This window comes from Staurois parvus, unplaced genomic scaffold (genome assembly GCF_062004578.1).
Source record: "Staurois parvus isolate SC_StPar_1 unplaced genomic scaffold, SC_StPar_1.0 ptg000604l, whole genome shotgun sequence".
NCBI classification, from domain to species: domain Eukaryota; kingdom Metazoa; phylum Chordata; class Amphibia; order Anura; family Ranidae; genus Staurois; species Staurois parvus.
The window spans coordinates 286,700-299,326 of record NW_028318400.1 but is presented as its reverse complement, the minus strand read 5'-3'; the positions used below and the strand labels follow the sequence as shown (position 1 = coordinate 299,326).

At 41.9% G+C, this 12,627-nt stretch overlaps 1 protein-coding gene across 1 annotated transcript in view; it reads left to right on the top strand.

Annotated features, from left to right (window-relative positions):
* The window catches only part of LOC149449761 (alpha-2-macroglobulin-like protein 1), a 125,162-nt gene that overhangs the window by 25,538 nt on the left and 86,997 nt on the right, over window positions 1-12,627 (top strand). The window contains exons 9-11 of the mRNA XM_089692748.1: window positions 1,824-1,938; window positions 5,022-5,131; window positions 8,668-8,826. Of these exons, the coding sequence (XP_089548874.1) occupies window positions 1,824-1,938; window positions 5,022-5,131; window positions 8,668-8,826 (384 nt within the window). The remainder of the gene's footprint in view (window positions 1-1,823; window positions 1,939-5,021; window positions 5,132-8,667; window positions 8,827-12,627) is intronic.

The window sequence follows — 12,627 nt, the reverse complement described above, 5'->3', positions numbered from 1 at the left end:
GGTGTCAAAACACCCTTTCAGCACCTGCATGAGTCCGTAGACAGCTCCGGGTGCTTCTATTGATATTAAAGCAGTTAATGTTTAACCTGCTGTCTCTCTGGTTCCCCCTTCCCCACCTGATCACCATGCTATTGGTATTATTAAATTAAACATTTACATTTTAGTTACATACTTTATTTTAGACCAAGTGATGTAATCACTCTGTGCTTCTGAAATATGGGCAGATATGGCTGGTGGGATGACCAGTGGGGTGCTATACGTAAAAAAAAAAAATCACAGCACCCTGCCTCAGTACTCAAGAGCCCTTAGCCCTAATGCAAGCAGCGGGCTGTTTTTTGGGAAGAGTTATGCATATAGCACAATGCCTTGATGGATGGATGTCAGGGGACAAACCAGGGATAGGTCGAGGAGGTAAGCCTGGAGTACAGCTTTATCAGAAGAAGCTAAACAAGTTTGGAGCCAGCAGTTATTTTAGGCACAGTTGTTACACAGACCCTGACACCTGTCCTACCCTAAATAAGTTATAGATCATTTGGAAGTTCAATTGTAATGGATGAATTTTATAAAGTTACAAAATTTACACAAAGTGATCTCAGGATTTCTTTAACATTCTAAAAATACCCCCTAAGATAAGTCAATAGAGCTTCTGGCAAACTCTGCCTTTGATTTTTGTACCTAAACAAAAACCTTCTTTCCCTTTTAGTCAACAGCCATAGTGTTCCCTTTTGGAAACTAAGACCATATATACCCCTAGACCCTTTACTTGATTTGTCTATTTATAACAGTTCAATATAGATACGAATGACTGTTCTGTTTCAAATCCCGCTTAATGCATTGACATACCTCCTTAGACTCATTTTGCCTGGAGAGCATGGACACCTGGTTACTTGGCACCATCCACAGGCATCTTAACTCTTCAATAAGACGCAGAAGTTGACTCCAACACAATTTTATTTCTCACAAGTGCAGTAGAGAGAATGTTTTTCCGTTTTTTAAAGTGCAAGAAGACAATGAGTTTCTAAACCTTGCCTCTATAAAGTATTAACACTGACTGAGAGAACATGGAAATAACAGGGAGGGTACAACTAAGACTAAACTAACTAGCAATAAACAGGAGGGGAGGACATGGGGAGATATTAAATCACATATATATCTAGTTGTAGTGACCCTCAGTCTCCACTTGATGTCAGCAGACATCAAAACAATCATAGAAAAAGCTGAATACAACACAGAAAAAAATACACTTCAGTAGGGCAGAACAAAAAATATAGTTTTCAGTAGTGATATTATTCCAACAAATTACAGGACACATTTCCTCAGAGCAAATCTCTATCTGTGAAAATTCCCTAGTGCTCATATATTCATTTTTTGGCAACATACATTTTATATAATAAAGAGTCAGTGCATCCACAACTTAATGTCTGTATTGGGTAGTCCCTGGTGGGAATTACCTGCCTTCCTGCCAGCCCATTGAGGACAATGTCAACTTTAGGGTCTCCGAGAGATTGCAGAAGTAGATAATAAAATGTTTAAGGACCATTCCACACTACAAAAACGCACTCTGGATACATTCTGGATATGTTTTTGCTTACAGTTCACACCACACACTGGAAACTGACTGGAACTGACTGCACTGGTGTGAACTAGGGCCATTGGAATACATGGAAAACACTGTGCATTAATTTTTGATGCAGAAAAAAAGTGCACTGAACTGCATCTAGTGTGAACTAGCCCTAAAAGATTTGACCCTTAAATATGTGTTTCCAGCTGTACAGTCCTCTGCCTGATTACTAATTCCATGTGTGTGTGTCTCTCTCTTTCAGCTGGACAGATCAGGATGTCATATAATAGACGTCAATTCTGAGGCCCTTAACCTGAGGAGCACTGGCATGGAGGATGTTCTGAGAGGAGAAGCCTCCATCACTGAGACTGGGACAGGTAACTTCTATTAATTTTCTGCTGTCACACTTAGAAACTGAACATGTAATGGACACAGGATCCTAAAACAGAACTAAAATTACATTTTAAATTTCAGAGGAACAAAAGTACCTCTATCGGTCTTTCTTTTTGAATGTAGCAGCCTCCTAGGTAGGTGCTAGGATTAGATAGATAGATAGATAGATAGATAGATAGATAGATAGGATTAGTTATGTTTTGATAAGTACATTTAGTTGTCATTCTGTAGGCAGAATGGCTGTAAAATTATAGTTAGCTCACTGTACTGAGTGAGCTGTAATCATCTCGTGAGGTCTGCTCTATGTGCTCAGATGCTGCTAGTCTGCCTAGCTTCCTCTGTATCCCGGAGATTGCAGAAGTTTCTGGATGATAGGTGTGGAGCTATGCAGATGGCAGCATGAATATTGATACAGCCTTAGCCTATTCCAGAGAGGGGAGCTCTAAGGCATGCTGGGTAACTGTATATATTCAGTGAGCACACAGGACTCTGGGTCTTTCCTGGCTAGGATTGCCCAAGCCAGGAAGATGGCATGTAACCCTCCCAGGCAGCTCCTGCCATAGGCCTCTGGGTTATCTGAGGGTCTGAATTGCTGAGACACAGGTTCTGCTATGCTGACTGAGGAGAGGGGGGGCTGTCTCCTGAAGATCTGGTCTGGTATCACAGAGGAAGGCATCCAGCTGCTTTTGGGCCTTGTGGGTACAGATATCCCTAAAGGATCTTAGAGACTGTGTGCTGCTTAACCCCCTCTGGTATAGGAAGTCAGCTGCAGGTTTAGCAAATGGAATACCGTCTGGTGTTCCGAAGAGCTTTGTCCACCTGCCCACTAGTACCTAAAGGGACACTGCTCTGGAGCTCTAAAAAGTTACTACTTGTTGTTACTGCTTAAAGCTGAAGTCTACTGTTTGATTTAAGCACAGACTCTGATATAGCTTGCCCTGAAGATTAGAATAAGTCCTGCATGTACATAGTTCCTAATCTGCAGTATCTCATTCATCTCCCTCATCCCTAAAAAAACACAAAAACAACACCACTAGACTGATTATTGGAGAAACAAGTGAATGAGCCTATGTGCCTGGCTGCAGGGCAAAGTATTTGGGGAGAACCTGGACAGTATTTTAGCAGCTCCTACAGGAGTAGCATTACATTAATAAGCTAGTAACTTAAATGTATAGGTCGTCTTCACCAAAAAAATGACTAAGTAAGGGGTGACTGTAGATAAACACAAATTGGCAGCTTTGGCTAAAGTTAAAAAATGTGGTTGCTATAGGTGTAGTCCATTTACATACTTCCCTAAGCCTGGCAGAAAAACTCCCAGAGATTGCCTCTCCTCATCCTGCCCTGTTGCTAGGATGTTTATAAGAGACGCCTAGCTGTTACTGTTCACCTCCACCATCACAGGAGCAAGCGCTTTCGCTCATTCAAACCCCCTCACATGCACTTTCTCTCCTTTGATACAGTAGCTCTGAGTTCAGCATTTGAGAGCTCGCTCCTGTGATAGGAGATGTGATCAGTAACAACAAGGCAGGGTGGGAAGATGTCAGCTCTGGGAGTTTTCCAGTCTTGCTTCATAAAATATGTAATTGTCCTACACCTATAGCAAGGGCACAATTCAACTTTGGTCAGAGCTGCACAGTTTGTTTTTATCTACACACCTAACCTGCATAGGCAGTGCAAGACACATTGGACGAAACGGGAAGTACAGCCCACATATGTAAAGGGAAAATAAAGCTATAAAGATCCCTAGTTAGGTTGAAAAAAGACAGTCTATCAAGTTCAATCAACATGAGTTATTAAAATTTTGAGGATGCACCAATACCCTTTTTTACCCCGATTACCAATACTTTGTGCTGTGATTTGCGTCCATACAAAATGTATGGAAGCAAATTGCACATTGCACCAAAAAGAATAGCATGTAATTTGAACAGGAATGTCCTGAGTTCACACAGGAGCGGTGCAGGAAGGTTTTCCTGAACTGTCATCCCTGCAAGGAGAGGAGAGAAAGCGGCGGGGATTTGAAATCCCTGCTGCTTTCTCTCCTCTCCTACCGCTGAGAATATGGACCATTTGCTTCCATAGCCTACGTCCCCACATGCTCACTCTCCGCTCAGCATGGGATGCCTACAGGGAGGTTTCCTATGATGAGCCTGGGTTCACACCCAGTGGGGAAACGCATGTGATTTGGGCAAGAATCACATTCCTGTTCAAATCGCAGGCTAATCTTTGCGGCGCAAATCACACCGCAAAGTATCGTTTTCCGGTATCGCGTTCTTGTATGGGTACTTTTCACGGTATCATGAAAATACTTGATATCGGCACCGATACCAATTATTGGTGCATCCCCATAAAAGTTCATCGCACAGTGGACAATAGAAACATAATAAACATACAAGTCATGTGTCCTAATCTGACAAGTCATAGGCTTTAGAATAGTAATATAAATTGAGATCATGGATCTAATCAAAATACACCTGTAATTATTTAAATAAATCAAGATATTATTCATATACTTTCAAAATATATACTTTATTGCAACCCTATACACCATTAGAACCACTTCAAAGGAAACTGTAATGGTTTTAAATCCGTTTTATATATGTATGTTTGTTATTTATGTTTTTGTTGGTATTTTATAAATCTTTATGTTTTATTTTATATAAAATCTGTTTTTACAAAGGAACATTTATTCCAGGGTGAGCCAGTGGAGAGAACACAGCATAAATGGTGATATTTGATATTCACCTGACCAAAAAATTAACAAAACTATTAGTCCACACCAGAATACATATGTTTATACAAACCCACCACACATTTCTTTTGAAATACATAGCATGGCCCAGCAATACACAAAAAGTAGACCCAAAATCAAATACATGAATATTATATAATGTCACACATAACATAATATTTGGCCATTGTCCACTTTGAAAACCCAAATTTTGAAAAGCACTGCTACTGTCTAAGAATACACTGTATTTTTAGAAATGATCATGTATCTCATGTATTTCTAATCCCCTGATTTGACGTAAAATGTGATCTTGCTTATTTTCAATGTTACCTTTGGCAGGAATTGTATTATCTACAACCAGCCAAACTAGTGTATCCAACGTAATCAATAAGGTGGTGTTTGTTGATGCTGATGGTAACTACAAAGCTGGGATCCCCTACAATGGAGTGGTGAGTTATAAAATATTTTTGCACTAACACAAACAGACTTAATTTATTAAAATAGAACTATAGGCAAAACATTTTTTTTCATTTTGGGTAGAGCAAGGAAGGGTTATAACCCCTGCCAGTTTTTTTTTTTGCCATCTGCGTCCCATTTTGGAGCTCTCTCTTCACTTCCTATCTCATAGTCAAACAGGAAGTGAGAAGAAATCCCTGCAAATTAAGGGAATCTTTAGCCCCCCCCCCCCCCAGGTCACCAGAACTAGTATCCCCATTAGAAGATTTCCCCTTTATTTTCTGGGGACAACCCAAAATTTGGGGGTTTCTTTACTTCCACTTTGATAATGGTAAGCAGGACAAATAGAGAGGGTGGATCTCCTTAATGGGGGCACAGACAGCAATAAAAACTGACAGGGGTTCTAATCCATCTCCAGTCTATCCAAAACTAAAACAAAAGGTTTTTCCTTTAGCTATACTTTAAAGCGGTAGTAAACCGCAAAAAATCTTCTCTCTGCAAGGTAAGATCATAATGTGCTAGTATGCATTGCATACTAGCACATTATGAAGGAGTTACCCGAAAACAAAACCCTCCAGCAGAGCACTGTGTCAGCTCCCCAGGGCTTCCATCTTCACCTTGTCTTCCTTCCAGGTTTGCGGGCTGCGACCATTTGGCTGGGTGAGCTACAATGATGTCACATTCCTGCACATGCATGCGTGAGCCTCGGCCTCGGTAGTGGCACGCCGTCCATTGAGAGCGCAGTGTGCATGCGCCAGCGACATCACCAGTGCTGCTAAAGTAAATATTTCCTAAACAATTCACATTTGGGATATATTTGCTGTACCTACAGATAAGCCTTATTATATACTCATACTCCTTGATCTTTCCGCTGCCTTTGATACAGTCGACCACCAGTTCCTCCTCAGTAAACTCCACTCCATTGGCCTCCGTGACTCTGCTCTCTCCTGGTTCTCCTCTTACCTTTCTCAGTACACTTTCAGTGTCACATACAACTCCTCCTCCTCCGCTCCACTTCCTCTTTCTGTTGGGGTACCCCAAGGTTCTGTCCTTGGGCCCCTCCTTTTCTCTCTCTATACCTCCTCCCTGGGCCAACTGATAACCTCCCATGGCTTCCAATACCACCTCTATGCTGATGACACCCAGATCTATCTCTCCACTCCCCAGCTCACCCCTTCAATCTCCTCACGAATCACAAATCTACTAAGCGACATATCAGCATGGATGTCACATCACTACCTTAAACTCAATCTTTCAAAAACTGAACTTGTAATATTTCCTCCTCCCCGATCCCCCACTCATGACTTTACCATTAAGATCAACAGCACAACCATTGGTCCTTCCCCTAATGCCAGGGTGCTAGGCGTAATCCTAGACTCCTTTGGGCCCCACATTCACTCACTGGCTAAATCCTGCCGCCTCAACCTTCGGAACATTTCCAAAATCCACCCCTTCCTGACCAATGACTCCACAAAACAACTTATCCACGCCTTGGTTATATCCCGCCTCGATTACTGCAACTCCCTCCTCACTGGTCTACCGTTACACAGGCTATCCCCCGTTCAGTCTATTATGAATGCTGCTGCTAGACTCATACACCTTACCAACCGATCAGCGACTGCTGCCCCTTTCTGCCAATCCCTCCACTGGCTTCCACTAACCCAACATATAAAATTCAAAATACTAACCACAGCTTACAAAGCCATCCACAACACTGCCCCTAGTTACATCACCAGCCTCATCCACAGATACCGCCCAAATAGCCCACTCTGCTCCTCCCAGGATATCCTCCTCTCTAGCTCACTCATCACCTCCTCCCACGCTCGCCTCCAGGACTTCTCCAGAGCCTCTCCCATCCTCTGGAACTCCCTACCACAGCATGTCCGGTCAGCCCCCACCCTGTCTACCTTTAGGCGATCTTTGAAAACTCACTTCTTCAGGGAAGCCTACCCCACCTCCACCTAAGGACTGTACTTGAATCACCTCCGCCAGATCATCCCCCACAGCTATCACCTTTTGTATCACCTGCCCCTTTCTTTAGATTGTAAGCTCCACAAGCAGGGCCCTCCTATTCCTTCTGCACCGAAATGTATTATAATTGTACTGTCTCCCTTATATTGTAAAGCGCTACGCAAACTGTTGGCACTATATAAATCCTGTATAATAATAATAATATGCTTATCTGTATGTGCAAGAGAAAACATTTACTTTACTACCACTTTAAGCTCTAAAAATCATTATTTTTAGCAATGAGAGCCAAAGATAGCTGATAGCAACCATCAGATGACAGAAGATAGTGATGATTAGGAAGCCTGTTGCATGTGCATGTAGCTCTATAAGCTGAGCATAATGCTGCCAAGCTTCTCCTAAGGCTAGTACACATGAAACTTTTAAGATGTCTTTATTTAAGGGTCTATTTATTAAAAAAAAATGGCTATGCTAATGTCTCAAGCTTTTGCCCAGTCTTCACAAATAATCACCATAATTTACCTAATACGTTTATTTCCTATGATTGTCAGCTCCATCTAGTGGTCATAATCTAGTGGTATTTTTGTGAATAAAGGATTTCAGGAAAATAGCACATTGTTTACTAGATGGAGCTGAGGAATATGGGAAATAAAGGTATTAGAAAAACAACAGTGATTATTTGTGACGGCTTTGCAAATGTTTGAGACGTTCATCACACACAAAAAAATGTGTTCTAAATAGATCTCTAAGTGCTTGTTATGTATTTTCTACACATTCTGCTTTAATTTCATAAAATAAGAAAAATCAAAGCACAGACTGATCTCAGGCTCACCTTAATTTTACTCTATCATGTGAAAATCACAATTGGGAGATCACCCCAATATAGTAAGTGCTTGAACAAGGATCTTTATGGCAAGATCATCAAGAATTCTTCTAATGAAAGCTGCAAATTAATAAATGTTGAGAAAAATTTTTGAGATTATATTAACATGTTAAAGGCTAAGTTCACCTTTTGGAGCATGTTACACATTACACCCTTATTTAGGGCGTACCGTGTAATATACTCCAGCAGTAAGTAGTCCCTTCAACTGCATGGTTCGGCTGTGTGGGGCTCTGACCACACAGCCGCGTTATCCATTCACATGAATCTGTGAATGAATAAACTACATGTCCCGCCTCAGATGGCTTGCAGTTCTCAATGTACTGCACATAGTGTTGACAGTATGCCCGCTGACTTTTTCTTCCTCAGATCAGAATTATCCAGCTCTGCTTTTCAGTCCCAGGCCTGATGATGACAGCACTCCACTCTTTTTTGCAATTACAGTGGCAAATACAATAAAATATCTGCTAGTTGTTTCTGTTATTTTATATTGTAGAGAACATTAACAAGACACATAATGATGGCTTGTATGAAAACCAATTCAAATAGTGCTCTGTAACTGTGATGGCTCATATACAAGTTTCCAATTCACATCTGGTATTGTGCCGACTGACTATAAAATAAAATCATGATTAATACTACTTATTCAGCCTAATTGTTTCTTCTTATATCTTCTTTCAGATTAAAGTGGTGGATTCCAGTGATAATCCTGTACCAGGCATTAATGTTTACCTAACAAATAATGAGCCTGCAATCAATAATACCTTAGTGACAGATGACAATGGGCGAATTTCTTTCACACTGGATACAATTGGCTGGAAGGGACAAAAAATCCTGAGGGTACTAAAATTTATGGCCAGATATATTTCATGTGTCTCCTTTAGCTTATATGCAGGGGGTTAGATATAAAGGTTTTCTTTTGACAACATTTACGATGTTTCATTGCACTGTTCCACTGTGCCTAGTCTTGGAATCCCTTTAACTGGGCTACTACACCCAGGGGGTAGAATGGTCTGATTGATCACATGATCATTGAGAGTGGCCAGTCTCGCAGGCTCCCGATCATTACTAGAAACCAAGAGCTGTCTTTGACAACTTGGCCACTGTGCACCATGACACACTGTTGTTGTAGCACACCACAAGTGACAGTAAAGTGTGAACCATTTATATGTTGTGGAGCGCAGCTTTAAACAAAAAAAAAAATATGCTTGAGGTATTAAAGCCCAAATAAACTATCAGCCTAAATTAGTTAAGTACACTCCAGGTACATCAAAGCAAGAGATTTTCAAGAGATGTTTCCTTTTAGAACCAGTGAAAGGAAAAGAATCACAGTGATGAGCTCAACTATGTGTTACTTTTGGTATCGGTAGTCACATCATAACAGAAAATAACGAGAACATGGCAACACAAATGTTTCTTTTTGGTAGCTTTTATCCCCAAAACTGGAAAATACAGTAACACTTTTAGAATCTTTAATTTCATGTCCAGGACAGGAAGATAAAATTAACAGCAGATTCGGGTTCAGTATAAAAATTCACTTGTTACATAAAAGAGACCAGGTAAAGCATGCCTCCCTTAAAGGATAAGTTCACCTTTTAACAAAAAATAACAAATTCACATTTTTTTGCAGGTTAAAAAAATGTGCATTTACAATGTTTTGTTTTGGGAGCCTGGAAAGCATTGCACCAGCAATCTGCTGATCACTGATGCCATGCAGGACTCCTGCAGACCTGTCAGTGTATCTCTGTTCTCATACCTTGTATGGGCAGCAGGGCTGTCTTTAAGGCAGGGAAAAAAGGGCTACTGCCCCAGGCCCTGTCAGTGTTATGGGGCCCAACATTCTACCACATAGTGCAGCTGCAGGGAAAAGGAAGCAGTAAGCAGCAGTGCCCATAACTGACTGCGGAGCTGGCCGAGTGGAGAGATACACTCAGGGGCGGACTGACCATTTGGAAACTCGGGCACTGCCCGAGGGCCCGGGGCCAGTAGGGGGCCCCATGAGATGCCCCTGGTACCTTTTTCATAGGCTTTTTTGAGTTTGGGCAAGGACACAGGGGCCCCATGATCCCCTATTGCACGGGGGCCCCATGAGTTGTCAGTCCGCCCCTGGATACACTGACAAGCAGTGGCAAGGGCAAGAGGAGTGAGGGAGGATTGCAGAGAGGAGAGGATGACATCCTCAAGATGGCATAGATGAGCAGACAGTTGGTATGTGAAGTGATTAACAACTTAAATGAGCTCATCTGCTTTGCCATGCTGAACTCACTGCTTTAGTCATTTTAGTCACTCACCTCTTCACTTGCTATGATCATTGTCAGTTTTGTCAGACTGAATATAATCCTAGCCTGCCTGATTGACTCCATCTTTATTGCCATGTGTCAAATTCTGTTGCAATGCAAGACAACACTTCTACTCTGGCAAGAGTACTCCTATGTGAGTTTGTAGCATAATCTACCTAGCAACCAATCAATTAGCAGTAATGATGTGTGGTAGCCTCTAGCAACCAATGGGTGAACAGTAATGATGTGCAGTAACCTCTAGCCACCAATTAAATATTTGCCCAGGGTACAATGAATAGTGAAGATGGTCCTGATGGCAGGCAGATACACACTGACAGGAAGAATCAATAAACTACCATAGCATTCAACAGCGCCATGGTAGTTTATGGAAACTATAAGCCGACAGCCGCAAAGGCTGTCAGAACTGGTATTTTTCCCATTCACATAACACTTCGGCATCTAAATTGGAATACCACCTACTTAATATTTGTTACATGACCCCATCACATAATATAAAAAAAAATTGCAGCTTGTCTTTTTTAGGTTCTCTATTCTGGACCCATCAGCAAGGAAAAATTGAAAAATCCTACATAGTTCTCTATGTTTTTAGGGGGGATGGGCACCTGTGTTTACCATAATTAATCCTGTCTTTACTGTGCAGGCAGATCCTCATTATCAATTTGAACATTGTCTGCCCTACCAAAGGGTTAACGGTTTTGAGGCTAGGTTTCTTGCATTTCATGTTAATGAGGACAGACTTACTCTATCATTGTTCAAAAAACCTTGCAGTCAGGCATGTCAGCTTCATCTTTAAAAACCATCTAAAAGGTAAGAAATATAGATTAAAAAATGAGGTGTCTGGGTCCCCCTCCTCCCCTGAGTAGCGCAGTTTAACCACTGAGGACTGTGTGTATGGACTCTCATCCCCATCTCTCCTAGCAACATCAATGGACCAATCAGCAGTAAGGAGGAGAGAAGCAGATGTTTCTGGAAAAAAGATTCTCTTCAGAGTGTTACAGGACTGTGCTAGGGAACTCCACCTAACAGAGAAAGAGAGCCTGTGTCAGATGTGGATGCTCCTCAGAGTGTGACAGGAACTGAGTGTGACAGGGTCATGTCCAGAAACTCCACCTAACAGAGAGAGAGAGAGCCTGTGTCAGATGTGGATGCTCCTCAGAGTGTGACAGGAGCTGAGTGTGACAGGGTCATGTCCAGAAACTCCACCTAACAGAGAGAGAGAGCCTGTGTCAGATGTGGATGCTCCTCAGAGTGTGACAGGAACTGAGTGTGACAGGGTCATGTCCAGAAACTCCACCTAACAGAGAGAGAGAGCCTGTGTCAGATGTGGATTCTCCTCAGAGTGTGACAGGAGCTGAGTGTGACAGGATCATGTCCAGGAACTCCACCTAAGAGAGACAGAGCCTGTGTCAGCGGAGCCATGTGAGGGACAGCAGAGGGTACAGAGTGGGACCCGAGTATGTAGGGACCTAGCTACCTACCAGAGTCATCACAGACAACCCAGAGTGAGCAGATACCCAACTGGAGAGACGACTGCTGCTGTGTCGCTGGGTCTGGTGAGTGGGCCTTGTGGCCGCTACCTGTTATCACTCTTAGAAAGTGAGCCATTAGGAAGTACCTTTCAGCTACCCGACAGCCCTAATACTGCCGGCAGGCCTAATTGATGGTCTTATTGCACTTACAGGGCGATTAGCTTAGCTGACCATTCAGGACTAAACAATTTCCCTAACAGTTGTTGCCCTGAGGCCTTGTCTGCTTTTGTTTTTTTTATTTAAGGGGTATCCCAGCTAATCCCTTAGAGTGCTGATTTACTAACTTGCCCTTCTGATTCTAGTTAAGGGTATAAAATAAAATTTTTGCCAATTTAACATTATTATTTCACTGTCTAGCAGACTGTGTCCTAATCAATCAGCTGTGTGTTCATCTATGTTCAATTTGCTATTTATTCTAACCTGTATCAATAGATTAAGCACATTTAGCACTAAGCATGTGTGTATCTATTCACTGGTAGTAACCCACAGCCAGGTTAAAGGTATTTTACACTTGTGTATTCGTGCTTGCAGTGATTTTTAGACAACCAGGTGTGTCAGAGGGGCTGACGTTGTTCTTGGAGTCAAGGCACAGAACAGAGAACTCATATTTACCAAGCCCCTCCTGCAGGGGTGGCACTACATTGGCATGCTGTGTGAATGAAAATATATAAGAAACATATAGTGAGGTTTTCTCAAATTTGACAGCAAAAGTGGAAATACGCTTTAAGCTTATAAAAATAATGGTTCTTTTTGCTGAAGTAACCCTTCTGTAATTATTGGATGGCTTATCGGGCAATGTAAATGAAATCCTG